We start from the raw sequence: 27,913 nt of genomic DNA, 5'->3' as shown, positions 1-27,913 counted from the left end.
CAATATTTTTTGAACAAATATCCCCACACTTTCATTTTGCACTGGTTTACACACAAAATATGTAACCAGTCCTGGATAGAGATGCATGGGAAAAAAAGGCAAAAGTCAATCTTTGCTTAAAGATGGGTTGGTCTAGTATTAGCTCTACTAAAGGAATGCAAACTGCTGTGAGCACTTCCTGACATTGTTCTCTATGCTTCCTTCCCCTGTAAATCTGCATTTGTTACAGTGTTAAGAGTTTTTACTAGCTATTTTTGTATCACTTTAACAGTGTTTCAAAAACATTGAGGAGGATCTTGTCGAAATGGTGATGTAGGATAATCTGGACTCACACCCTCCCACAAACATACACAAATCTGAAAGTAACCTACAAGCTAGCTAAGTAATTCCTACACATTGGGGAAACAAGAAAAAAAATACCCACATCAAAGCAGGCAGGAGAGGGTGACATAATTTTGCCATAAACCCATTCTAGTACAGTACTTATCTCATGAGAAAACTTAAAACTTGGAGCTTCTCCCTTAGGAGTAAAAAAGTTTGAACCCCACATCCAGTCCTGCCTACTGCTCTAGCCTCATCCTCCACCAACAGTCCATTCTAGAAAAGCACACCTTGTGCCTGAGAATGACTGTTTCTCTTCTCACCTCCCTTATAAATTGGGGCCTCTACAATGCAGTCCTGGGTCACTGAGGAGTCCCCCAACCCATCATCTGAACCCCACCATCCATGGCAGTTGTGATTCTTTTAACTCAAAATGAGGTCATGCATGATGCTAGGTAGCAAACTTTACCAGTGTGCAACCTCATAGGTAAAAAAATTTTGAGAAGCATTTAGAAACTTTTATAAGTAATTTGGCAAACAATTTTTTGTTTACTGAAACTGATAATGAAAAATGGGGAACTTTGAATGTTCTTTTCATTTCATTTGTCTACTAATTAAGTTTCATTGTATTTTACCAGACAATCTACCCATGACTAATTGCAAAGAGAAAAGAAAAACAACAACAGCCTTTTACCAGATAGTTTGAGAAGCACTAGTTTATCTGTTTCCTGAGAACACAAGACAGGTTCTGTCACTAAAAAGCACTGAATAAATGGAGGATGAATGAATAAATAAGTGCAATAGACAAATATGAGCAGTGCTAAGGTAATGGAACAGACAGAACTTGATACTGCATTGGATTCATGTTAGATAAGAGAAAGAATCAAGGAAAACTCCAGCTGTTCCTGGAAGATTGCTGATGGCACTCCCTAAGATAGGCAATATTAGAAGAGGAGCAGTTAAGAGCATGTTTACAGATGAGAAATTAATTTTTGAATGGGTTGACTCAGATTACTTATGAGATATCCAAATGCAGATGTCCAGGAAGCAGTTAGATATATAGGCTAGAAGCTCAGAAGCAAAGTCTGGCAAAAGGTGTAATTTCTTAGTTGAAACAATTAGAATAAATGAGATCCACCTGGCATGTAAAATTGGAAGAGAAGAATTTAAGGAAAAACCTCTGGGTACCTAGCAGTTTCTGGCATACAGGAGATGATTAGTAACTCTTTGTCAAATGAAGATATAGAAAGATATGAACTTAACGCTATTTCATTCCAAGTCCAAGTTTTCCTGAACTTTCCTAAGCTTTCACATTCTTCTCTTAAACTGCAGAGCATTCTAACAGACACGGCTGTCGCTAGGGGTGGCGTGAGGAAGATGACTGACTAGAAAAGGCAAAGCTGGAAAACAAAAGCAGTGGGGAGGTTTTGAAAACACTGAAGAAAGGCTGGGCTGAGGATAAGAGGATAAGCCTAGGGAAAAAAACATCAGAGTCAGATTTTGAAGTTAAAGGTACGGATTTTACCATAAGTCACAGGCTTTTTCTATGTTTCCTAATAGGGTAAATAATACATGGTATAGACTGTACCATGGTGTTTGGAAACAACCAACAGCAATAGCAGAATAAATTCTTACTTCAGTTAAAGTGCATGAATTAGAATACTATGTGTCATTATAAATCTTCAGAATGTAATCTGCTAAATGCAATGTGGTGCCCTAGACTGGAACCTGGAATAGGAAGACAGAATTACTGGAAAAACAGGTGAAATCTGAAAAAAAGTGTGTAGTCTAGTTAGTAGTACTGTGCCAATGTTTATTTCTTAGTTTCAACAATTGTATGTGGTTATGTATGATGTTAACATTAGAGGAAGCTGTCCTGCATTACAACTTTTCTGTAAATCTAAAATTATTCCCAATAAAAAGTTTAGTTTTAAAAAAGTAAGCTCAAATTAAAAAAAATAGTAATTAACAAAGGAATTCATGCAATACAATAGTGTTTATAAATAGTTTCAAAACATGCAAAGTAAAACTAGATATTGCATATCAATTCATACATATGCAGTGAAAATATAAAAACATGCAGTGGGTTTCAAGAATATCTGTATTATTGCCTTCTCTTTAAAAGAATCTGGGAAAAGGACATGGAAGCAACCTAAGTGTCCATCAACAGATGAATGGATAAAGAAGATGTGGCACGTATATACAATGGAATATTACTCAGCCATTAAAAGAAACGAAATTGAGCTATTTGTAATGAGGTGAATAGACCTAGAGTCTGTCATACAGAGTGAAGTAAGTCAGAAAGAGAAAGACAAATACCGTATGCTAACACATATATATGGAATTTAAGAAAAAAATGTCATGAAGAACCTAGGGGTAAGACAGGAATAAAGACACAGACCTACTAGAGAATGGACTTGAGGATATGGGGAGGGGAAGGGTAAGCTGTGACAAAGTGAGAGAGAGGCATGGACATATATACACTACCAAATGTAAGGTAGATAGCTAGTGGGAAGCAGCTGCATAGCACAGGGAGATCAGCTCGGTGCTTTGTGACCGCCTGGAGGGGTGGGATAGGGAGGGTGGGAGGGAGGGAGATGCAGGAGGGAAGAGATACGGGAACATATGTATATGTCTAACTGATTCACTTTGTTATAAAGCAGAAACTAACACAACATTGTAAAGCAATTATACTTCAATAAAGATGTAAAAAAAAAGATGTGGCACATATATACAATGGAATATTACTCAGCCATAAAAAGAAATGAAATTGAGTTATTTGTAGTGAGGTGGATAGACCTAAAGTCTGTCATACAGAGTGAAGTAAGTCAGAAAGAGAACAACAAATACCATATGCTATCACATATATATGGAATCTAAGAAAAAAAAAAAGATCATGAAGAACCTAGGGGTAAGACGGGAATAAAGACACAGACCTACTAGAGCACGGACTTGAGGATATGGGAAGGGGGAGGGGTAAGCTGTGATGAGTTGAGAGAGTGGCCTGGACATATATACACTACCAAGCGTAAAGTGGATAGCTAGTGGGAAGCAGCCGCGTAGCACAGGGGGATCAGCAAGGTGATGTGTGACCGCCTAGAGGGGTGGGATAGGGAGAGTGGGAGGGAGGGAGACACAGGAGGAAAGAGATATGGGAACATGTGTATATGTATAACTGATTCACTTTGTTATAAAGCAGAAACTAACACACCATTGTAAAGCAATTATACTCCAATAAAGATGTTAAAAAAAAAACCTGGGACAGATACTAAGCGGGTAATTTACTAGGGTAAATGCTATACTTAACTGTGCAGCAAATTCTCAGTAATGTCATTTTAAGCCTTAACCCCAAAGTCCACGTTAACTCGTGTCAAAGAAAAATTTTTAAAAATTAAATCATTAATCAGAAGCTGATTCTAAGAGAATGTAAGAAATAGAGATTTATAACCAGATAGAAAGGGAATGCTTGAATAAGTTTGCTAATTAAGAGGTGAAACTAGTTAATGTCCTAAAGAACAATAAAACTGTAAACTTTAGGGTTATTTTCTCTCCTTGACAAAAATAATTTTCACCTAAACCAGGCAAAACCAGGCAAAAAAACATGTAACTTCAGAGAGTCTGGGCCTTAACTAGTAGTAACAGCAAGTCAAACAAAGGTATATGCCTACATAATTAAATAATAAAGTCTGTTGAACCATACTCCCTTATAACATTAAAAGGATATGCAGTCATCCTTTTGCCTAATGACCAATTTTACATAATTTTTCTTAAAACTCCCTCCCCCTTAACATTTTCCAAAGATCCTCTTAATCATACACAAAAAGGACTGACCTTATTGTGTTCTGGCCTGATTAATTTACATAAGGCAGCCATAACTCTTCTTTATAGCATGGTCACTAAATCTAGAGGTATTGGGCAAAAATCTTTTTACCTAAAGAGATTTTATAAAGTATCTTTTATAAAGAGATAAAAGAATTTTAAAGACTTTGTTATTTGTTTTTGAATATCATGACTAGGAAACCCAAGAAATTTGGTTCTAGTATTTCAACTATAGTGCCTACAAATGTGGTAAATCATGTCTCCTCAAGGTTCCCCAAATCTCCTAATGTTCCCGGCATGCCAGTAAGTGACCTTCCTTACTATCTGAAAAGCTGCTATAAATATATATCATAAAACATATAAAAGACACTTTAGTTTCTGGCAGGCTTTTTGGAATTTGATTTCACATACAAAATGAAACCTTTCTCCTTAATCAGTTTGCCTGATGTAATGAAATTTCTTTTCTTTCCTTTTTTTAAAAATATTTATTTATTTATTTAGGCTGTACCAGGTCTTAGCTGCGGCCTGGGAGATCTTCAGGTGCAGCATGCGAACTCTTAGTTGCGGCATGCAAGTGGGATCTAGTGCCTTGACCCAGGATAGAACCTGGGCCCCCTGGATTGGGAGTGCAGAATCTTACCCACTGGACCACAGGGAAGTCCCAAGATTTATTCTTAATAATGATACTCCATGGATTGCCTTGACTACACAATAGGTTTATCCAACTATATGCTGGTAAAAAGGAGGACACATACTTTTTGAACCTGTGCCAACATCACATTCATGGATACTTACATGCCAATGTTCAGTGGAGCATTATTTACCATAGCCAAAAGATGGGGAAAAAACCCCCAAATTTTCATTGAATACAGGAATGAATAAACAAAAAGTGTATATTCATATAATGATACATTATTCAGTCATAAAAAGGAATGAAATTGAAATATGCTACATGGATTAAACTTGAAGACATTTTGCTTAATGATACACTGGACAAAGTCAATGTAAAACAACATTTACAAACCATCCCCTCCAAAAGCAAGAGAATATACACTCTTCTCCAGTGTATATAAAACATTCTTCAGGATGGATTATATGTCAGGCAACAAAGCAAGTCAATAAATTTAAAGAAGACTGAAAACACATCAAGCATCTTTTCTGACTATAATGGTATGAAACTAGAAATCAAATACAAGAAAAAAACTAGAAAATTCACAAATATATGAAGATTAGACAATGGTACTGAACAGCCAATTGGTCAATGAAGAAATCAAAATAGAAATATGTGTTTGGGATTAACAGATACATACTACTATACATAAAATAGATAAATACCAACTGTATAGCACAGGGAACTATATTCAGTATCTTGTAACAACGTATAGTAGAAAAGAATTTGAAAAAGAATATATATACAGGTATATATTTATATATGTATATATATATTTATAATCGAATCAATATGCTGTATACTTGTAACTAACACAATATTGTAAGTCAATTCTACTTCAATTTTAAAAAGAAGGGAAATAAAAAATTTACCTTGAGACAAGATGAAAATACCACATACCACAACTTAAGGCATTTATCATAAAACAAAAAATATTTCAAATAAACAACCTAATTTAGTACTTCACAGAACTAGAAAAAGAGACAAACTAAGCTCAAAGATAGTAGAAGGAAGGGAATAATAAAGATCAGAGCAGAAATGAATGTAATAGAGACTAAAAAAAACCCAAAACAAACTGTAGAAATACTACAGAAATACAAAGGTCATAGGAGACTGCTATGAACAATTATATGCCAAAAATAGGATAAACCTAGAAGAAATATAGAAATCCTAGAAACGTACAACCTACTGAGACTGAATCATAAAGAAGTAGAAAATCAGTACAGTCAGAAAACTAGGAAGGAGATTGAATCAGTAATTAAAAACATCCCACAATGAAGCCGAGGGCCAGCCTGCTTCATTAGTGAATTCTAACAAACATTTAAAGAATTAATAGTAATTCTTCTGGAACTATTCCAAAAAATAAAAGAAGAGAGAACACAAACTCATTTTATGATGCCAGCATTGCCGATACCAAAACCAGACACTACAAGGACACTACAAGGAAGGAAAATTACAGGCCAATATCTCTCATAAACATAGATGTAAAAATCTTCTAAAAACATTAGCAAACAGAATCCAACAACATATTAAAAGAAGCATACATCTTCATCCAGTGGGACTAATTCCAGGGATGCAAAAGTGGTTTAACAACCAGAAATCAGTCAACGTAATACACCACATTAACAAAATGAAGGATAAAAATCATATGATCATCTCAAGAGATGCAGAAAAATAATATGACAAAATTCAACATCCTTTTATGAAAAAAACTCTCAACAAAGAGGGTATACAGGGAACATATCTAAGCATAATAAAGACTACATGTGACAAACCCACAAGTAAATTTACACTGAATGGTGAAAAGCAGAAAGCTTGTCACCAAGATCAGGAACAAAACTGTTGCTGCTTTTATTCATTGTATTATAGGAAGTCCTAGCCAGAGCAATTAGGCAAGAAAAGAAAGGAAGAAGTAAAACTGTCACTCTTGCAGATGACAGGATATTATATATAGAAAACCCTAAAGACTCAACTAAAAAACTGTTAGAACTAAGAAACAAATTCAGTAAAGTTGCAGGATAAAAAATCAATGTTGCATTTCTATACTCTAGTAACAAACCAACAGAAAAAGAAATTAAGAAAACAATCCCATTTACAACTGCATCAAAAAGATAAAATACTTAGGGATAAATTTAAGCAAGGAGGAGAAAGACCTGCACACTGAAAACTGTAAGATACTGATAAAAAAAAACACAAACACATATAAATGGAACGATATTCTGTGCTCATTGTTTGGAAGAATTAATGTTGTTAAAATGTCCATACAATCTATGAATTCAATGCAATCCCTATCAAAATTCCAATGACATTTTTCAAATAAATAGAACAAACAATCCCCAAATTTGTATGGAACCACAAAAGACCCCAAATACCCAAAGAAATATTGAGCAACAAGAACAAAGTTGGAGGCATACTATTTCCTGATTTCTATTTATACTATAAAGCTATAGTAATCAAAACAGTATGATAGAAGCATAAAAACAGACACACAGATCAGTGGAACAGAACAGAGAACCCAGAAATAAACTCACAGTTACATGATCAATTGCTTTGTGACAAAGGAGCCAAGAAGGTACAATGGGGAAAACACAGTCTCTTCAATAAATGGTGCTGGGAAAACTAAACTATATGTAAAAGAATGAAACTGAACTACTATCGTATACCATACATAACAGATGAATGAATAAAAAAGATGTGGTGTATATATACAATGGAATTTGGCCATTAAAAAAGAAGGAAAACTTACCATTTGAGATGCCATGGATGGACTTAAGGGCATTATGCTAAGTGCAATAAGTCAGAAAGAGAATGATGAATACTGTATGATTTTATATGTGGCATTATAAACAACAACAACAACAAAAATAGAGAACATAGGTGCTTGCCAGACACCAGGGCATGGGGAGATGGGTGAAATGGGTCAAAAGTTAGAAAGTTCCAGTTATAAAATACATAAGTCATGAGGATGTAATGTACTGCATGGTGACTATAGTCAATGCTGTACTGTGCATTTGAAATTTGTGAAGAGAGTAAATCTTAAAAATTCTCATCACAAGAAAAAATGTAACAATGTATGGTAACTGATTTAACTCCACTTATTGTGGTGATCATTTCCCAATATACACAAATATGAAATCTTTATGTTGTATACTTGAAACTAACATAATACTATATGGCAATTATATTTCATTAAAAAAATAACAAAACAAAACGTCCATATTTTCCTGCGATAAAGTATTGCAATCAGGACTCTGGTATTAGTTTGCTAGGGCTGCCTTAACAAAATAGTACAGACTTCGGTGGCCAAAACCACAAAAATTTACTTTCTGACAGTTCTAGGGGGTGGAAGTTGAAGCCCAAGGTGCTGGCAGGGTTAGTTTCCTCTATTTAGCTTGGAGATGGATACCCTCTCTCTGACTGTATTCTCTTTGTATGTACAAACCTGCCTGCAAAAATTTCATCTTCTTAAAATTAAGGGACCAGTCAGATTGCATTAAATGGTAGGCTCCATTCTGAGGGCCTCGTTTTAACTTAAACAGAGATTTGAAAACTTACCTCCAAATATCCTTACCTTCTGGTACGCATATGGGAGGGGGGTTGGCATGACAGTCTTCAGTCCGTAGCATGCCTGAAGAATAAAGCAGCTGAGCGATTTAGAGCAAGACAGAGCCCGAGGCGGAACAGATCGCTGCTGGAGGAGTAAGAACACTCCATGAAGATTGTGGGAGGAGCCACCGGGCGTAGGAAGGAGGTGGGGTCTTTTGCTAACTACACTCCCGCCCACACCCAGTACGGCTGCAAACTGTGCGAAAGCGGTTGTGCGTTCCTTGAAAATAGGCATTCAGGAGGGGCCGTGGCTTTGACTCCTAGCCTGTGACTCCGCGCAAGTGTCGGCTATCCAGGCGAAGCAGAGAAGCGGGCGTCGGCTGGCGGGCTGCAGACGGGCGCCGGTGCGCGGGCACCGGGCGGAGGATGCACCGGGCGCTACGGTCGGTTCCCCGCGGCCGCCCCCGCGCCCCAGACGCTGGGCCTTAGGGCTGGCGGAGGAGGCGGCGAGAGTGGGGCTGCCGGGCGGCAGCAGGGCCCTCGCCGTCATGCCGTGGATGAGCGGCGGCAGGCGGCGGCGGCGGGGACAGCCGCGCGAGGCCCCGCGGGAGCAGCCGTTGCCCGCGGCCCCCGCGCCCTCCGCGCAGCCACCCTTGAGGGCCCGGGAGAGCGCCGAGCTGCAGCTGCCCGCCGGCTGGGAGGAGGCGCGCGACTACGACGGCCGCGTCTTCTACATCGACCACAACACGCGCCAGACGTCGTGGATTGACCCCCGCGACAGGTAAGGGGGGCGCGGGGGCGGTGTGACTCTGAGGGAGTGCCACCTCCGGCGGCTGAAGCACTGGCGGATGCACTGGCGATATGCTCCGCCCAGCTCGGAGCCGTCCGGAGCCCCTAAATTTGGGTCCGGTCCGTGGATTACCCGATAGGTCGAAGGAGTTAATTGGGTCGTACGCTCTGCAAGCTTGTGACACTACTGAACGCGGAGTCTTGACCTCTGGGATTCCCTCTGCACAGCGAAGTCTCTTCCTTGGTCACGTCACCCGCTGACCGACGGCTGGGAGCTGGGCGCCTGGAATTTCCTCTCCAGGGGCTGACGGATGGCCCTCTCTTCCTTTTTCCTCCGCGGTCTCGCCTATCCCTGTCGGGCCTCCGCGGCCCACCACCCCCAGGCTGTGGCCCTACAGGCGCCCCACGACCTCGCGGTGGCCAGATGAGCTATCATCTTGGAGCACAAACGTGCGCCCCAGCCTCGTGGTGTGGGTTCCTTGTCTGGCGGGCTGAGCCTAGTTTCCATTCGAAGACTGTGCCAGATGGGACACTTCAGGGATTCCCGATTCTTTGGAGTAACCTTAAAAGTTAAAAGTTGAGTTAAAAATCTGATTGAAAAAGCCTGTGTACTGCGGCGAGAATGGATTGTGATTAGACCCATATGCTTTTTGAACAAAGGGAAAAAAAGAGTTAAATTTTAGGTTACCGTTTTGTGCAAGATACGAAAAGACCACTAAGTCTTATTATTCATATAAATAAATCTTATGGAGTAAAAACGAATACCTTTAAAACTACTACCATATTAAATTTAAGTTCATCTAATGATGCTTTCTCTTAATTTTTGCTCAATTGTCTGCTGCTTTCAATGTTCAGCCGCTTTTAGAGAGATGGATTTTTTTGTGGAGTTGGAATTCTGTTCAAACTGAGCCTTTCCAGTGATTATCTGATATCTTGTTCTGTCTGGAGCAACTTCTCTCCACCCTGGGCCTGAATGCCAGAAAGGAAATACTGCAAGCTTCCCAGTGATTTTCAGAAGAAAATCTGAAAACGCCCAGTGTGGTGACAGGCTCCTGATTCCTCCTACCTGCACTGGAAAGGCAGTGCTTCTGGCACAGGCATTTCAAAATACGCTCTTTTATTTTATAAAAAAGGAGACAATCTGCTGAATTATTGTTTAAGGATTTCTCTGGGTTCTGATAGGGAAAAACCAAGCAAAAGGATCGATTCCCTAACATTCATTCTCAGTGTTGCAACCTTCTGGACTCAGAAATTTATATGAATCCTAGCAGAAATTTAAAGGTTAGTAAGATTGTTAGTTATGTTGAAAATGTAACTATGAGATGAGATCATATAATTTTAACCAAAAGCTAGAGCCACAGCTGTCTGATCAAGACTTGGATGGTTCTGGAGTTACTAAAACTGCTTGGAATATGGTGTCTTTTTATGCTGTAAGTCTGTTAAAAATCCAAACAACTGGAAAATGAGCCAATTAAACGTACTGTTTTTGCTTAGAAGAGGCCACGGGTGATTTTATGAGGGTAATATAAAAATTTGTCTTGGAGTGGGGATTCATAATGAAACTACGAATGTGTAAGTTTCTGTTTTAATGATAAATCAAGCAACATAAGTGAGCAGACTATAGAAATCAGGTTGTATAATCTTCATTTCCATGTCATTCAGATACATTTCCTAGCTTCCTTTCTATGAAGATTAGTTTGTGTAATTGAATAGCATTTTACACTTCTTTTTCAACATCACTTAGCTACAGGTTCAAAAAAAGTACCACTTAAATGCTAAAAGTACCAATCCAGTGAACAAAAGTGAATATGTTGCTACTTTTTTTTTTTTGCAAAGTAACAACACATGAGTCTTCTATGAGATAATTTTTTTACCTTTTTTTTTTTTTTTTTTTTGCAGTATGCGGGCCTCTCACTGCTGTGGCCTCTCCCATTGCGGAACACAGGCTCCAGACTCTCAGGCCCAGCGGCCATGGCTCACGGGCCCAGCCGCTCCGCGGCACGTGGGATCCTCCCGGACCGGGGCACAAACCCGCGTCCCCTGCATCGGCAGGCAGACTTTCACCCACTGCGCCACCAGGGAAGCCTCGAGATAATTTTTTTAAAACATCTTTATTGGAGTATAATTGCTTCACAACGTGTGTTACTTTCTGCTTTATATCAAAGCGAATCAGCTATACAAATACATATATCCCCATATCTCCTCCCTGTTGCGTCTCCCTCCCACCTTCCCCATCTCACCCCTCTAGGTGGTCAGGAAGCACCGAACTGATCTCCCTGTGCTATGCAGCTGCTTCCCACTAGTTATTTCACATTGGGTGGAGTATATATGTCAATGTTACTCTCTCACTTCGTCCCAGCTTACCCTTCCCCCTCCCTGTGTTCTCAAGTCCATTCTCCACATCTGGGTCTTTATTCCTGTCCTGCCCCTAGGTTCTTCACAACCTTTTTTTTTTTTAATTCCATATATATGTGTTAGCGTACAGTATTTGTTTTTCTTTCTGACTTCACTCTGTATGACAGATTCTAGGTCCATCCACCTCACTACAGTAACTCAGTTTCATTTCTTTTTATGGCTGAGTAATATTCCATGTATGTATGTGCCACATCTTTTTTTTTTTTTGCTGTATGCGGGCCTCTCACTGTTGTGGCCACTCCCGCGGAGCACAGGCTCCGGACGCGCAGGCTCAGCGGCCATGGCTCACGGGCCCAGCCGCTCCGCGGCATGTGGGATCTTCCCGGACCGGGGCACGAATCCGTGTCCCCTGCATCGGCAGGCGGACTCTCAACCACTGCACCACCAGGGAAGACCATCTTTTTTTTTTTTAAACATCTTTATTGGAGTATAATTGCTTTACAATGATGTGTTAGTTTCTGCTCTGTAACAAAGTGAAGCAGTTATAGATATACATATGTTCCCATATCTCTTCCCTCTTGCGTCCCCCTCCCTCCCATCCTCCCTATCCCACCCCTCTAGGTGGTCACAAAGCACCGAGCTGATCTCCCTGTGCTATGCGGCTGCTACCCACTAGCTATCTATTTTATGTTTGGTAGTGTATATATGTCCGTGACGCTCACTTTGTCACAGCTTACCCTTCCCCCTCCCCATATCCTCAAGTCCATTCTCTAGTAGGTCTGTGTCTTTATTCCCATCTTACCCCTAGGTTCTTCATGATCTTTTTTTTTTCTTAGATTCCATATATATATATATATGTGTTAGCATACGGTATTCATTTTTCTCTTTCTGTCTTACTTCACTCTGTATGACAGACTCTAGGTCCATCCACCTCACTACAAATAACCAAATTCGTTTCTTTTTATGGCTGAGTAATATTCCATTGTATATTTGTGCCACATCTTCTTTATCCATTCATCTGTTGATGGACACTTAGGTTGCTTCCATGTCCTGGCTATTGTAAGTAGAGCTGCAGTGAACATTTTGGTACATGCTCTCTTTGAATTATGGTTTTCTCAGGGTATATGCCCAGTAGTGGGATTGCTGGGTCGTATGGTAGTTCTATTTTTAGTTTTTTAATGAACCTCCATACTGGTCTCCATAGTGGCTATACCAATTTACATTCCCACCAACAGTGTAGGAGGGTTTTCTTTTCTCCACACACTCTCCAGCGTTTATTGTTTGTAGACCTTTTGATGATGCCCCTTCTGACCAGTGTGAGGTGATACCTCATTGTAGTTTTGATTTGCATTTCTCTAATGATTAGTGATGTTGAGCATCCTTTAATGTGTTTCTTGGAAGTCTGTATATCTTCTTTGGAGAAATGTCTGTGTAGGTCTTCTGTCCGTGTTTGGATTGGGTTGTTTGTTTTTTTGATACTGAGCTGCATGAGCTGCTTGTAAATTTTGGAGATTAATCCTTTTTCAGTTGCTTCATTTGCAAATATTTTCTCCCATTCTAAGGGCTGTCTTTTGCTCTTGTTTATGGTTTCCTTTGCTGTGCAAAAGCTTTGAAGTTTCATTAAGTCCCATTTGTTTATTTTTGTTTTTATTTCCATTTCTCTAGGAGGTGGGTCAAAAAGGATCTTGCTGTGATTTATGTCATAGACTGTTCCGTTTTTTTTCCTCTAAGAGTTTGATAGTATCTGGCCTTACATTTAGGTCTCTAATCCATTTTGAGTTAATTTTTGTGTATGGTGTTAAGAAGTGTTCTAATTACTTCTTTTACATGTAGCTGTCCAGTTTTCCCAGCACCACTTATTGAAGAGGCTATCTTTTCTCCATTGTATATTCTTGCCTCCTTTATCAAAAACAAGGTGACCATATGTAGTGGGTTTATCTCTGCGCTTTCTATCCTGTTCCATTGATCTATATGTCTGTTTTTTTTTTTTTTTTTTTTTTTTTATTGTGGTACACGGACCTCTCTCTGTTGTGGCCTCTCTGTTGTGGAGCACAGGCTCCGGATGCGCAGGCTCAGTGGCCATGGCTCACGGGCACAGCTGCTTCACGGCATGCGGGATCTTCCCTGACCAGGGCACGAACCCGTATCTCCTGCATCGGCAGGCGGACTCTCTACCACTGCGCCACCAGGGAAGCCCCTATATTTCTGTTTTTGTGCCAGTACCATACTGTCTTTTTTTTTTTTTTACATCTTTAGAGTATAATTGCTTTACAATGGTGTGTTAGTTTCTGCTTTTTTTTTTTTTTCATTTTTTTTATATATATGTATTTTTTTAACATCTTTATTGGGGTATAATTGCTTTACAATGGTGTGTTAGTTTCTGCTTTATAAAAAGTGACTCAGTTATACATATACATATGTTCCCATATCTCCTCCCTTTTGCATCTCCCTCCCTCCCAATCCCAGCCCTCCAGGCAGTCACAAAGCACCGAGCTGATCTCCCTGTGCTATGTGGCTGCTTCCCACTAGCTATCTACCTTACGTTTGGTAGTGTGTATATGTCCATGCCTCTCTCTCGCGTAGTCACAGCTTACCCTTCCCCCTCCCCATATCCTCAAGTCCGTTCTCTAGTAGGTCTGTGTCTTTATTCCTGTCTTATCCCTAGGTTCTTCATGACATTTTTTTTCTTAAATGCCATATATATGTGTTAGCATATGGTATTTGTCTTTCTCTTTCTGACTTACTTCACTCTGTATGACAGACTCTAGGTCCATCAACCTCATTACAAATAGCTCAATTTCGTTTTTTTTAATGGCTGAGTAATATTCCATTGTATATACGTGCCACATCTTCTTTATCCATTCATCCGATGATAGACACTTAGGTTGTTTCCATCTCTGGGCTATTGTAAATAGAGGTGCAATGAACATTTTGGTACATGACTCTTTTTGAGTTATGGTATTCTTAGGGGTGTCTGCCCAGTAGTGGGATTCCTGGGTCATATGGTAGTTCTATTTGTAGTTTTTTTAAGGAACCTTCATACTGTTCTCTATAGTGGCTGTACCAATTCACATTCCCACCAGCAGTGCAAGAGTGTTCCCTTTTCTCCACACCCTCTCCAGCATTTATTGTTTCTAGATTTTTTGATGATGGCTTTTCTGACTGCTGTGAGATGGTATCTCATTGTAGTTTGACTTGCATTTCTCTAATGACTAATGATGTTGAGCATTCTTTCATGTGTTTGTTGGCAGTCTGTATATCTTCTTTGGAGAAATGTCTATTTAGGTCTTCTGTCCATTTTTGGATTGGGTTGTTTGGTTTTTTTGTTATTGAGCTGCATGAGCTGCTTATAAATTTTGGAGATTAATTCTTTGTCAGTTGCTTCATCTGCAAATATTTTCTCCCATTCTGAGGGTTGTCTTTTGGTCTTGTTTATGGTTTCCTTTGCTGTGCAAAAGCTTTGAAGTTTCATTAGGTCCCATTTGTTTATTTTTGTTTTTATTTCCATTTCTCTAGGAGGTGGGTCAGAAAGGACCTTGCTGTGATTTATGTCATAGAGTGTTCTGCCTATGTTTTCCTCTAAGATGTTGATAGTTTCTTGCCTTACAGTTAGGTCTTTAATCCATTTTGAGCTTATTTTTGTGTATGGTGTTAGGGAGTGATCTAATCTCATACTTTAACATGTACCTGCCCAGTTTTCCCAGCACCACTTATTGAAGAGGCTGTCCTTTCTCCACTGTATATTCCTGCCTCCTTTGTCAAAGATAATGTGACCATATGTGCATGGGTTTATCTCTGAGCTTTCTATCATGTTCCATTTATCTATCTTTCTGTTTTTGTGCCGGTACCATACTGTCTTGATTACTGTAGCTTTGTAGTATAGCCTGAAGTCAGGGAGCCTAATTCCTCCAGCTCCATTTTTCGTTCTCAAGATTGCTTTGGCTATCCAGGGTCTTTTGTGTTTCCATACAAATTGTGAAATATTTGTTCTAGTTCTGTGAAAAATGCCAGTGGTAGTTTGATAGGGATTGCATTGAATCTGTAGATTGCTTTGGGTAGTAGAGTAATTTTCACAATGTTGATTCTTCCATACAGGAACATGTTATATCTCTCCATCTATTTGTATCATCTATAATTTCTTTCATCAGTGTCTTATAATTTTCTGCATACAGGTCTTCTTTCTCCTTAGGTAGGTTTATTCCTAGATATTTTATTCTTTTTGTTGCAATGGTAAATGGGAGTGTTTTCTTGATTTCACTTTCAGATTTTTCATCATTAGTGTATAGGAATGCCAGAGATTTCTGTGTATTAATTTTGTATCCTACTACTTTACCAAATTCATTGATTAGCTCTAGTAGTTTCTTAGTAGCATATTTAGGATTCTCTATGTATAGTATCATGTCATCTGCAAGCAGTGACAGCTTTACTTCTTCTTTTCTGATTTGGATTCCTTTTATTGCCTTTTCTTGTCTTATTGCTGTGGCTAAAACTTCCAAAACTATGTTAAATAAGAGTGGTGAGACTGGGCAACCATGTCTTGTTCCTGATCTTAGTGGAAACGGTTTCAGTTTTTCACCATTGAGGACGATGTTGGCTGTGGGTTTGTCATAAATGGCCTTTATTAGGTTGAGGAAAGTTCCCTCTATGCCTACTTTCTGCAGGGTTTTTATAATACATGGGTGTTGAATTTTGTCAAAAGCCTTCTCTGAATCTATTGAGATGACCATATGGTTTTTCTCCTTCAAGTTGTTAATATGGTGTATCATGTTGATTGATTTGCATATATTGAAGAATCCTTGCATTCCTAGAATAAACCCCACTTGATCATGGTGTATGATCCGTTTAATGTGCTGTTGGATTCTGCTTGCTAATATTTTGTTAAGGATTTTTGCTTCTATGTTCATCAGTGAGATTGGCCTGTAGTTTTCTTTCTTTGTGACATCCTTGTCTGGTTTTGGTATCAGGGTGATGTTGGCCTCATAGAATGAATTTGGGTGTGTTCCTCCCTCTGCTATATTTTGGAAGAGTTTGAGAAGGAGAGGTTTAGCTGTTCTCTAAATGCTTGATAGAATTCGCCTGTGAAGCCATCTGGTCCTGGGCTTTGTTTGTTGGAAGATTTTTAATCACAGTTTCAATTTCAGTGCTTGTGATTGGTCTGTTCATATTTTCTATTTCTTCCAGATTCAGTCTTGGCAGGTTGTGCATTTCTAAGAATTTGTACATATCTTCCAGGTTGTGTATTTTATTGGCATAGAGTTGCTTGTAGTAATCTCTCATGATCTTTTGTATTTCTGCAGTGTCAGTTGTTACTTCTCCTTTTTCATTTCTAATTCTATTGATTTGAGTCTTCTCCCTTTTTTTCTTGATGAGTCTGGCTAATGGTTTATCAATTTTGTTTATCTTCTCAAAGAACAAGCTTTTAGTTTTATTGATCTTTGCTATTGTTTCCTTCATTCTTTTTCATTTATTTCTGATCTGATTTTTATGATTTCTTGCCTTCTGCTAACTTTGGGGGTATTTTGTTCTTCTTTCTCTAATTGCTTTAGGTGCAAGGTTAGGTTGTTTATTCAGGATGTTTCCTGTTTCTTAAGGTAGGATTGTATTGCTATAAACTCCCCACTTAGAACTGCTTTTGCTGCATCCCATAGATTTTGGGTCGTCGTGTCTCCATTGTCCTTTGTTTCTAGGTATTTTTTGATTTCCTCTTTGATTTCTTCCGTGATCACTTCGTTATTAAGTAGTATATTGTTTAGCCTCCATGTGTTTGTATTTTTTACAGATCTTTTCCTATAATTGATACCTAGTCTCATAGCGTTGTGGTCAGAAAAGATACTTGATATAATTTTGATTTTCTTAAATTTACCAAGGCTTAATTTGTGACCCAAGATATGATCTATCCTGGAAAATGTTCCACGAGCACTTGAGAAAAATGTGTATTCTGTTGTTTTTAGATGGAATTTCCTATAAATATCAATTAAGTCCATCTTGTTTAATGTATCATTTAAAGCTTGTGTTTCCTTATTTATTTTCATTTTGGATGATCTGTCCATTGGTGAAAGTGGGGTGTTAAAGTCCCCTACTATGAATGTGTTACTGTCGATTTCCCCTTTTCTGGCTGTTAGTATTTGCCTTTTGTATTGAGGTGCTCCTATGTTTGGTGCATAAATATTTACAATTGTTATGTCTTCTTCTTGGATCGATCCCTTGATCATTATGTAGTGTCCTTCTTTGTCTCTTCTATTAATCTTTATTTTAAAGTCTATTTTGTCTGATATGAGAATTGCTACTCCAGCTTTCTTTTGGTTTCCATTTGCATGAAATATCTTTTTCCATCCCCTTACTTTCAGTCTGTATGTGTCTCTAGGTCTGAAGTGGGTCTGTTGTAGACAGGAAATATATGGGTCTTGTTTGTGTATCCATTCATCCAGTTTGTGTCTTTTGGTGGGAGCATTTAGTCCATTTACATTTAAGGTAATTATCGATATGTATGTTCCTATTCCCATTTTCTTAATTGTTTTGGGTTCGTTATTGTAGGTATTTTTCTTCTCTTGTGTTTCTTGCCTAGAGAAGTTCCTTTAGCATTTGTTGTAAAGCTGGTTTGGTGGTGCTGAACTCTCTCAGGTTTTGCTTGTCTGTAAAGTTTTTAATTTCTCCATCAAATGTGAATGAGATCCTTGCTGGGTAGAGTAATCTTGGTTGTAGGTTTTTCTCCTTCATCACTTTAAATATGTCCTGCCACTCCCTTCTGTCTTGCAGAGTTTCTGCTGAAAGATGAGCTCTTAACCTTATGGGGATTCCCTTGTGTGTTATTTGTTGTTTTTCCCTTGGTGCTTTTAATATATTTTCTTTGTATTTAATTTTTGACAGTTTGATTAATATGTGTCTTGGCGTATTTCTCCTTGGATTTATCCTATATGGGACTCTCTGTGCTTCCTGGACTTGATTAACTATTTCCTTTCCCATATTAGGGAAGTTTTCAACTCTAATCTCTTCAAATATTTTCTCGGTCCCTTTCTTTTTCTCTTCTTCTTCTGGAACCCCTATAATTCGTATGTTGGTGTGTTTAATGTTGTCCCAGAGGTCTCTGAGACTGTCCTCAGTTCTTTTCATTCTTTTTTCTTTATTCTGCTGTGCAGTAGTTATTTCCACTAGTTTATCTTCCAGGTCACTTATCCATTCTTCTGTCTCAGTTATTCTGCTATTGATCCCTTCTAGAGTATTTTTAATTTCATTTATTTTGTTGTTCATCATTGCTTGTTTCATCTTTAGTTCTTCTAGGTCCTTGTTAAATGTTTCTTGCATTTTCTCTATTCTATTTCCAAGATTTTGGATCATCTTTACTATCATTATTCTGAATTCTTTTTCAGGTAGACTGCCTATTTCCTCTTCATTTGTTAGGTCTGGTGGATTTTTATCTTGCTCCTTCATCTGTTGTGTGTTTTTCTGTCTTCTCATTTTGCTTATCTTACTGTGTTTGGGGTCTCCTTTTTGCAGGCTGCAAGTTCTTAGTTCCTGTTGTTTTTGGTGTCTGTCCTCAGTGGTTAAGGTTGGTTCAGTGTGTTGCATAGGCTTCCTGGTGGAGGGGACTAGTGCCTATGTTCTGGTGGATGAGGCTGGATCTTTTCTTTCTCGTGGGCAGGTCCATGTCTGGTGTTGTGTTTTGGGGTGTCTGTGGACTTATTATGATTTTAGGCAGCCTCTCTGCTAATGGGTGGGGTTGTGTTCCTGTCTTGCTAGTTGTTTGGCATAGGATGTCCAGCTGTAGCTTGCTGGTCGTTGAGTGAAGCTGGGTGCTGGTGTGAGATGGAGATGTCTGGGAGATTTTCGCCATTTGATATTATATGGGGCTGGGAGGTCTCTTGTTGACCAGTGTCCTGAAGTTGGCTCTCCCACCTCAGAGGCACAGCAGTGGCTCCTGGCCGTAGGACCAAGAGCCCTTCATCCACATGGCTCAGAATAAAAGGGAGAAAAAGTAGAAAGATAGAATTAGTAGAAGAAAGAAAGAAAGAAAGAAAGAAAGAAAGAAAGGAGTAAAGAAAGAAAGAAGGAAGGAAGGAAGGATGGAAAGAAAGTAAAAAAGAAAGAAGAGGGAGGGAGGGAAGGAGGGAGGGAGGAAGGAAGGAAGGAGGGAAGGAAGGAAAAAAGAAAGAGAGAAGATAAAGTAAAGTAAAATAAAGTAAGATAAAATATAATAAAGTTATGAAAATAAAAAAATAATTATTAAGAGAAAATACAAGGAAAAAAACTTAAAAATAAAAAGGACAGATAGAACTCTAGGACAAATGGTTGAAGCAAAGCTATACAGACAAAATCTGACACAGAAGCATACACATTCACACTCACAAAAAGAGGAAAAAGGGAAAAAAATCTTAAATATTGCTGTCAAAGTCCACCTCCTCAATTTGGGATGATTCGTTGTCTAAAGGAGGGAAGGAAGGAAGGAAAGAAAGAATATAAAGTAAAATAAAATAAAGTTATTAAAATAAAAAGTAATTATTAAGAAAAAAATTAAAACAAAAACAAAAACGGACAGATAGAGCCCTAGGACAAATGGTGGAAGCAAAGCTATACAGACAAAATCTCACACAGAAGCATACACATACACACTCACAAAAAGAGGAAAAGGGGGAAAATCATAAATCTTGCTCTCAAAGGCCACCTCCTCAATTTGGGATGATTCGTTGTCTATTCATGTATTCCACAGATGCAGGTATATCAAGTTTATTGTGGAGCTTTAATCCGCTGCTCCTGAGGCTGCTGGGAGAGATTTCCCTTTCTCTTCTTTGTTCGCACAGCCCCCAGGGGCTCAGCTTTGGTTTGGCCCCGCCTCGACGCGTAGATCGCCGGAGGGCGTCTGTTCTTCGCTCAGACAGGACGGGGTTATAGGAGCTGCTGATTCTGGGGCTCTGGCTCCCTGAGGCCCGCGGGAGGGAGGGGCATAGAGTGCGGGGCTGGCCTTCGGCGGCAGAGGCTGGCATTACGTTGCACCAGACTGAGGCGCGCTGTGCGTTCTCCCGGGGGAGTTGTCCCTGGATCCCGGGACCCTGGCAGTGACGGGCTGCACAGGCTCCCCGGAATGGGTCTGTGGATAGTGACCTGGGCTCGCACACAGGCTTCTTGGTGGCGGCAGCAGCAGCCTTAGCGTCTCCTGCCCGTCTCTGAGGTCCTCGCTTTTAGCCGCGGATCGCGCCCGTTTCTGGATCTTCTTTAAGCAGCGCTCTTAATCCCCTCTCCTCGCGCACCAGGAAACAAAGAGGGAAGAAAAAGTCTCTTGCCTCTTCGGCAGCTCCAGACCTTTTCCCGGACTCCCTCCTGGCTAGACGTGGCGCACTAACCCCCTGCAGGCTGTGTTCATGCCGCCAACCACAGTCCTCTCCCGGCGCTCTGACCGAAGCCCGAGCCTCAGCTCCAAACCCCGCCTGACCCGGCAGGTGAGCAGACAAGCCTCTCGGGCTGGTGAGTGCCGGTCGGCACCGATCCTCTGTGCGGGAACCTCCCTGCTTTGCTCTCTGCACCGCTGTTGCTGTGCTCTACTCCGCGGCTCCGAAGCTCCCCCCTCCGCCACCCGCAGTCTCCGCCCGCAAAGGGGCTTTCTAGTCTGTGGAAACCTTTCTTCTTCACAGCTCCCTCCCACTGGTGCAGGGCCCGTCCCTATTCTTTTGTCTCTGTTTATTCTTTTTCTCTTTTGCCGTACCCAGGTACGTGGGGACTTTCTTGCCTTTTGGGAGGTCTGAGGTCTTCTGCCAGCGTTCACTAGGTGTTCTGTAGGAGTTGTTCCACGTGTAGATATATTTCTGGTGTATCTGTGGGGAGGAAGGTGATCCATGCGTCTTACTCCGGTGATTTTTAAATGAACTAAGGCCGTGCGCAGAACTACAAAAATGGCAGCTGTTGTTAGTTGCATACAGAACACAAACATTGCACAGGACTCTAATTGGCAAGTTGGTCGTTAAGAGGAGAGAGATGAGAAAGTCTACTGGTCTGGTTGTCCAAGTAATGCACAAGTGTAAAATGTTAACAGTTACTGTCTTATGAGCTCAAATATAACCACTTGTGTGGGAATAAGTGTCAGTATTCAGACTGTCTTGTAGATGTATAAAGATCAGTTACAAACCTAAGAAATTATTCAAAAAGTTTATGTGTTTGGGAGGATGGTTTGGGGAACTGTTAAGATAGGGGCAGGGATAGGAGAGGCAAACAAAATGATACCATACAGCATTTGAAGACAGATTTTTTTTTAACATCTTTATTGGAGTATAATTGCTTTAAAATGGTGTGTTAGTTTCTGCTGTATAACAAAGTGAATCAGTTATACATATACATATGTCCCCATATCTCTTCCCTCTTGTGTCTTCCTCCCTCCCACCCTCCCTATCCCACCCCTCTAGGTGGTCACAAAGCACCGAGCTGGTCTCCCTGTGCTATGCAGCTGCTTCCCACTAGCTATCTGTTTTACGTTTGGTAGTGTATATATGTCCATGCCACTCTCTCACGTTGTCACAGCTTACCCTTCCCCCTCCCCATATCCTCAAGTCCGTTCTCTTGTAGGTCTGTGTCTTTATTCCCGTCTTACCCCTAGGTTCTTCATGACATTTTTTCCCTCTAGATTCCATATATATGTGTTAGCATACGGTATTTTTCTTTCTCTTTCTGAGTTACTTCACTCTGTATGACAGACTCTAGGTCCAACCACCTCATTACAAATAGCTCAATTTCGTTTCTATTTATGGCTGAGTAATATTCCATTGTATATATGTGCCACATCTTCTTTATCCATTCATCTGATGATGGACACTTAGGTTTTATCCATCTCTGGGCTATTGTAAATAGTGCTGCAATGAACTATTGGTACATGACTCTTTTTGAATTATGGTTTTCTCAGGGTATATGCCCAGTAGTGGGATTGCTGGGTCATATGGTCGTTCTATTTGTACTTTTTTAAGGAACCTCCATACTGTTCTCCATAGTGGCTGTACCAATTCACATTCCCACCAGCAGTGCAAGAGTGTTCCTTTTTCTCCACACCCTCTCCAGCATTTATTGTTTCTAGATTTTTTGATGATGGCCATTCTGACTGGTGAGATGATATCTCATTGTAGTTTTGATTTGCATTTCTGTAATGATTAATGATGTTGAGCATTCTTTCATGTGTTTCTTGGAAGTCTGTATATCTTCTTTGGAGAAATGTCTATTTAGGTCTCTGCCCATTTTTGAATTCGGTTGTTTGTTTTTTTGTTATTGAGCTGCATGAGCTGCTTATAAATTATGGAGATTAATCCTTTGTCAGTTGCTTCATTTGAAAATATTTTCTCCCATTCTGAGGGTTGTCTTTTGGTCTTGTTTATGGTTTCCTTTGCTGTGCAAAAGCTTTGAAGTTTCATTAGGTCCCATTTGTTTATTTTTGTTTTTATTTCCATTTCTCTAGGAGGTGGGTCAGAAAGGACCTTGCTGTGATTTATGTCATAGAGTGTTCTGCCTATGTTTTCCTCTAAGATGTTGATAGTTTCTTGCCTTACAGTTAGGTCTTTAATCCATTTTGAGCTTATTTTTGTGTATGGTGTTAGGGAGTGATCTAATCTCATACTTTTACATGTACCTATCCAGTTTTCCCAGCGGTACTTACTGAAGAGGCTGTCCTTTCTCCACTGTACATTCCTGCCTCCTTTATCAAAATAAGGTGACCATATGTGCATGGGTTTATCTCTGGGCTTTCTATCGTGTTCCATTGATCTATCTTTCTGTTTTTGTGCCGGTACCATACTGTCTTGATTAATGTAGCTTTGGGGTATACTATCAAGTCAGGGAGCCTGATTCCTCCAGCTCCATTTTTCATTCTCAAGATTCCTTTGGCTATCGGGGTCTTTTGTGTTTCCATACAAATTGTGAAATTTTTTGTTCTAGTTCTGTGAAAAATGCCAGTGGTAGTTTGATAGGGATTGCATTGAATCTGTAGATTGCTTTGGGTAGTAGAGTCGTTTTCACTGTGTTGATTCTTCCAATCCAAGAACATGGTATATCTCTCCATCTATTTGTATCATCTTTAATTTCTTTCATCAGTGTCTTATAATTTTCTGCATACAGATGTTTTGTCTCCTTAGGTAGCTTTATTCCTAGATATTTTATTCCTTTTGTTGCAATGGTAAATGGGAGTGTTTTCTTGATATCACTTTCAGATTTTTCATCATTAGTATATAGGAATGCCAGATAGTTCTGTGCATTAACTTAGTATTCTGCTACTTTACCAAATTCATTGATTAGCTCTAGTAGTTTTCTGGTAGCATTTTTAGATTTCTCCATGTATAATATCATGTCCTCTGCAAACAGTGACAGCTTAATTTCTTCTTTTCCGATTTGGATTCCTTTTATTGCCTTTTCTTGTCTGATTGCTGTGGCTAAAACTTCCAAAACTATGTTGAATAAGAGTGGTGAGACTGGGCAACCTTGTCTTGTTCCTGATCTTAGTGGAAATGCTTTCAGTTTTTTTACCGTTGAGGATGATATTGCCTGTCGGTTTGTCATATATGGCCTTTATTATGTTGAGGAAAGTTCCCTCTATGCCTACTTTCTGCAGGGTTTTTATAATACATGGGTGTTGAATTTTGTCGAAAGCTTTCTCTGCATCTATGAGATGATAATATGGTTTTTCTCCTTCAATTTGTTAATATGGTGTATCACATTGATTGATTTGTGTATATTGAAGAATCCTTGTTTCCTGGAGTAAACGCCACTTGATCATGGTGTATGATCCTTTTAATGTGCTGTTGGATACTCTTTGCTAGTATTTTTTTGAGGATTTTTGCATCTATGTTCATCAGTGATATTGGCCTGTAGTTTTCTTTCTTTGTGACATCCTTGTCTGGTTTTTGTATCAGGGTCATGTTGGCCTCATAGAATGAGTTTGGGAGTGTTCCTCCCTCTGCTATATTTTGGAAGAGTTTGAGAAGGATAGGTGTTAGCTCTTCTCTAAATGTTTAATAGAATTCGCCTGTGAAGCCATCTGGATGCGCAGGCTCAGCGGTCATGGCCACAGGCCTAGCCGGTCCGCGGCATGTGCGATCCTCCCAGACCGGGGCACGAACCCGTGTCCCCTGCATCAGCAGGCAGACTCTCAACCACTGCGCCACCAGAGAAGCCCCTGTTGGAAGATTTTTAATCACAGTTTCAATTTCAGTGCTTGTGATTGGTCTGTTCATATTTTCTATTTCTTCCTGATTCAGTCTTGGCAGGTTGTGCATTTCTAAGAATTTGTCCATTTCTTCCAGGTTGTCCATTTTATTGGCATGGAGTTGCTTGTAGTAATCTCTCATGATCTTTTGTATTTCTGCAATGTCAGTTGTTACTTCTCCTTTTTCATTTCTAATTCTATTGATTTGAGTCTTCTTCTTTTTCTCGATGAGTCTGGCTAATGGTTTATCAATTTTGTTTATCTTGTTAAAGAACCACTTTTTTTTTTTTTTTGCGGTACGCGGGCCTCTCATTTCCGTGGCCTCCCCCATTGTGGAGCACAGGCTCCGACGCGCAGGCCCAGCGGCCACGGCTCACAGGCCCAGCCGCTCCGCAGCACGCGGGATCCTCCAGGACCGGAGCACGAATCCGCGCCCCCTGCATAGGCAGGCGGACTCCCAACCACTGCGCCACCAGGGAAGCCCCCCACCTTTTTTACATCTTTATTGGACTATAATTGCTTTTCAATGGTGTGTTAGTTTCTGCTTTATAAAAAGTGAATCAGTTATACATATACATATGTTCCCATATCTCTTCCCTCTTGCATCTCCTTCCTTCTCAGCCTCCCTATCCCATCCCTCTAGGTGGTCACAAAGCACCTAGCTGATCACCCTCTGCTATGCGGCTGCTTCCCACTAGCTATCTATTTTATGTTTGGTAGTGTATATATGTCCATGCCACTCTCTCACTTTTTTATAAAACCAGCTTTTAGTTTTATAGATCTTTGCTATTGTTTCCTTCTTTTTTTTTTCATTTATTTCTGATCTGATGTTTATGATTTCTTTCCTTCTGCTAACTTTGGCATTTTTTTGGTTCTTTCTCCAGTTGCTTTAGGTGCAAAGTTACGTTGTTTATTTGAGATGTTTCCTGTTTCTTAAGATAGGATTGTATTGGTATAAACTTCCCTCTTAGAACTGCTTTTCCTGTATCCCATAGGTTTTGGGTCATCGTGTCTCCACTGTTATTTGTTTCTAGGTATATTTTGATTTCCTGTTTGATTTCTTCAGTGATCACTTGGTTATTAAGTAGTGTATTTTTAGCCTCTATGTGTTTCTATTTTTTACAGATCTTTTCCTGTAATTGATATCTAATCTCATAGCATTGTGGTCAGAAAAGATACTTGATACAGTGTCAGTTTTCTTAAATTTACCAAGGCTTGATTTGTGACCCACGATGTGATCGATCCTGGAGAATGTTCTATGAGCACTTGAGAAAAATGTGTATTCTGTTGTTTTTGGATGGAATGTCCCATAAATATCAATTAAGTCCATCTTGTTTAATGTATCATTTAAAGCTTGTGTTTCCTTATTTATTTTCATTTTGGATGATCTGTACATTGGTGAAAGTGGGGTGTTAAAGTCCCCTGCTATGAATGTGTTACTGTCGATTTCCCCTTTTATGGCTGTTAGTATTTGCCTTTTGTATTGAGGTGCTCCTATGTTTGGTGCATAAATGTTTACAATTGTTGTATCTTCTTCTTGGATCGATCCCTTGCTCATTATGTAGTGTCCTTCTTGGTGTCTTGTAATAGTCTTTATTTTAAAGTCTATTTTGTCTGATGTGAGAATTGCTACTCCAGCTTTCTTTCGATTTCCATTTGCATGGAATATCTTTTTTCATCCCCTGAGTTTCAGTCTGTATGTGTCCGTAGGTCTGAAGTGGGTCTCTTGTAGACAGCATACATATGGGTCTTGATTTTGTATCCATTCAGCCAATCTGTGTCTTTTAGTGGGAGCATTTAATCCATTTACATTGAAGGTAATTATCGATATGTATGTTCCTATTCCCACTTTCTAAATTGTTTTTGGTTTGTTATTGTAGGTCTTTTCCTTCTCTTGTGTCCTTACCTAGAGAAGTTCCTTTAGCATTTGTTGTAAAGCTGGTCTGGTGGTGCTGAACTCTCTTAGCTTTTTCTTGCCTGTAAAGGTTTTAATTTCTCCATTAAATCTGAATGAGATCCATGCTGGGTAGAGCAGTCTTGGTTGTAGTTTTTTCTCCTTCATCACTTTAAATATGTCCTGCCAGTCCCTTTTGGCTTGCAGAGTTTTTGCTGAAAGATCAGCTGTTAACCTTATGGGGATTCCCTTGTGTGTTATTTGTTGTTTTTCCCTTGGTGCTTTTAATATGTTTTCTTTGCATTTAATTTTTGACAGTTTGATTAATATGTGTCTTGGCGTATTTCTCCTTGGATTTATCCTGTATGGGACTCTCTGTGCTTCCTGGACTTGATTAACTATTTCCTTTCCCATATTAGGAAGTTTTCAACTCTAATCTCTTCAAATATTTTCTCAGTCCCTTTCTGTTTCTCTTCATCTTCGGAACACCTGTAATTTGAATGTTGGTGAGTTTAATGTTGTCCCAGAGGTCTCTGAGACTGTCCTCATTTCTTTTCATTGTTTTTTCTTTACTTTGCTCTCCAGAACTTATTTCCACTATTTTATCTTCCAGGTCACTTATCCATTCTTCTGCCTCAGTTATTCTGCTATTGATCCCTTCTAGAGTATTTTTAATTTCAATTTTTGTGTTGTTCATCGTTGCTTGTTTCATCTTTAGTTCTTCTAGGTCCTTGTTAAATGTTTCTTGCATTTTGTCTATTCTATTTCCAAGATTTTGGATCATCTTTACTATCATTATTCTGAATTCTTTTTCAGGTAGACTGCCTATTTCCTCTTCATTTGTTAGGTCTGGTGGGTTTTTATCTTGCTCCTTCACCTCTGTTTGTTTTTCTGTCTTCTCATTTTGCTTATCTTACTGTGTTTGGGGTCTCCTTTTCACAGTCTGCAGATTTGTAGTTCTAGTTGTTTTTGATGTCTGTCCCCAGTGGTAAGGTTTGTTCAGTGGGCTGTGTTGGCTTCCTCGTGGAGGGGACTAGTGCCTGTGTTCTGGTGGATGAGGCTGGATCTTGTCTTTCTGGTGGGCAGGTCCACGTCTGGTGCTGTGTTTTGGCACGTCTGTGGCCTTATTATGATTTTAGGCAGCCTCTCTGCTAATAGGTGGGGTTGTGTTCCTGTCTTGCTAGTTGTTTGGCATAGAGTGTCCAAGCACTGTAGCTTGCTGGTCGTTGAGTGAAGGTGGGTCTTGGCGTTGAGATGGAGATCTCTGGGAGATTTTCGCTGTTGATATTACGTCGGGCCGGGAGGTCTGTTGTTGAGCAGTGTCGTGAAGTTGGCTCTCCCAGCTCAGAGGCAC

General features: G+C 39.7%; 1 protein-coding gene and 1 long non-coding RNA gene across 2 annotated transcripts in view; one reads left to right on the top strand and one right to left on the bottom strand.

The window, feature by feature from the left end:
- LOC309817760 overlaps positions 1–8,467 on the bottom strand; it is a 35,049-nt gene extending 26,582 nt beyond the window's left edge. The window contains exon 1 of the long non-coding RNA XR_014296248.1: positions 8,382–8,467. This is a non-coding gene — a long non-coding RNA (uncharacterized lncRNA). The remainder of the gene's footprint in view (positions 1–8,381) is intronic.
- A 437-nt stretch (positions 8,468–8,904) lies between these two features.
- LOC309817700 (protein WWC3-like) overlaps positions 8,905–27,913 on the top strand; it is a gene marked incomplete at both ends in the record, with an annotated part of 163,436 nt that continues 144,427 nt past the window's right edge. Inside the window, 1 exon segment of the mRNA XM_082646966.1 lies at positions 8,905–9,137. Within this exon segment, the coding sequence (XP_082503092.1) occupies positions 8,905–9,137 (233 nt within the window).

Source organism: Grampus griseus (assembly GCF_964374135.1).
Source record: "Grampus griseus genome assembly, chromosome: Y".
Classification (NCBI taxonomy): Eukaryota; Metazoa; Chordata; class Mammalia; order Artiodactyla; family Delphinidae; genus Grampus; species Grampus griseus.
The sequence above is the reverse complement of the archived record's forward strand: the minus strand, read 5'-3'. Positions and strand labels throughout refer to the sequence as shown.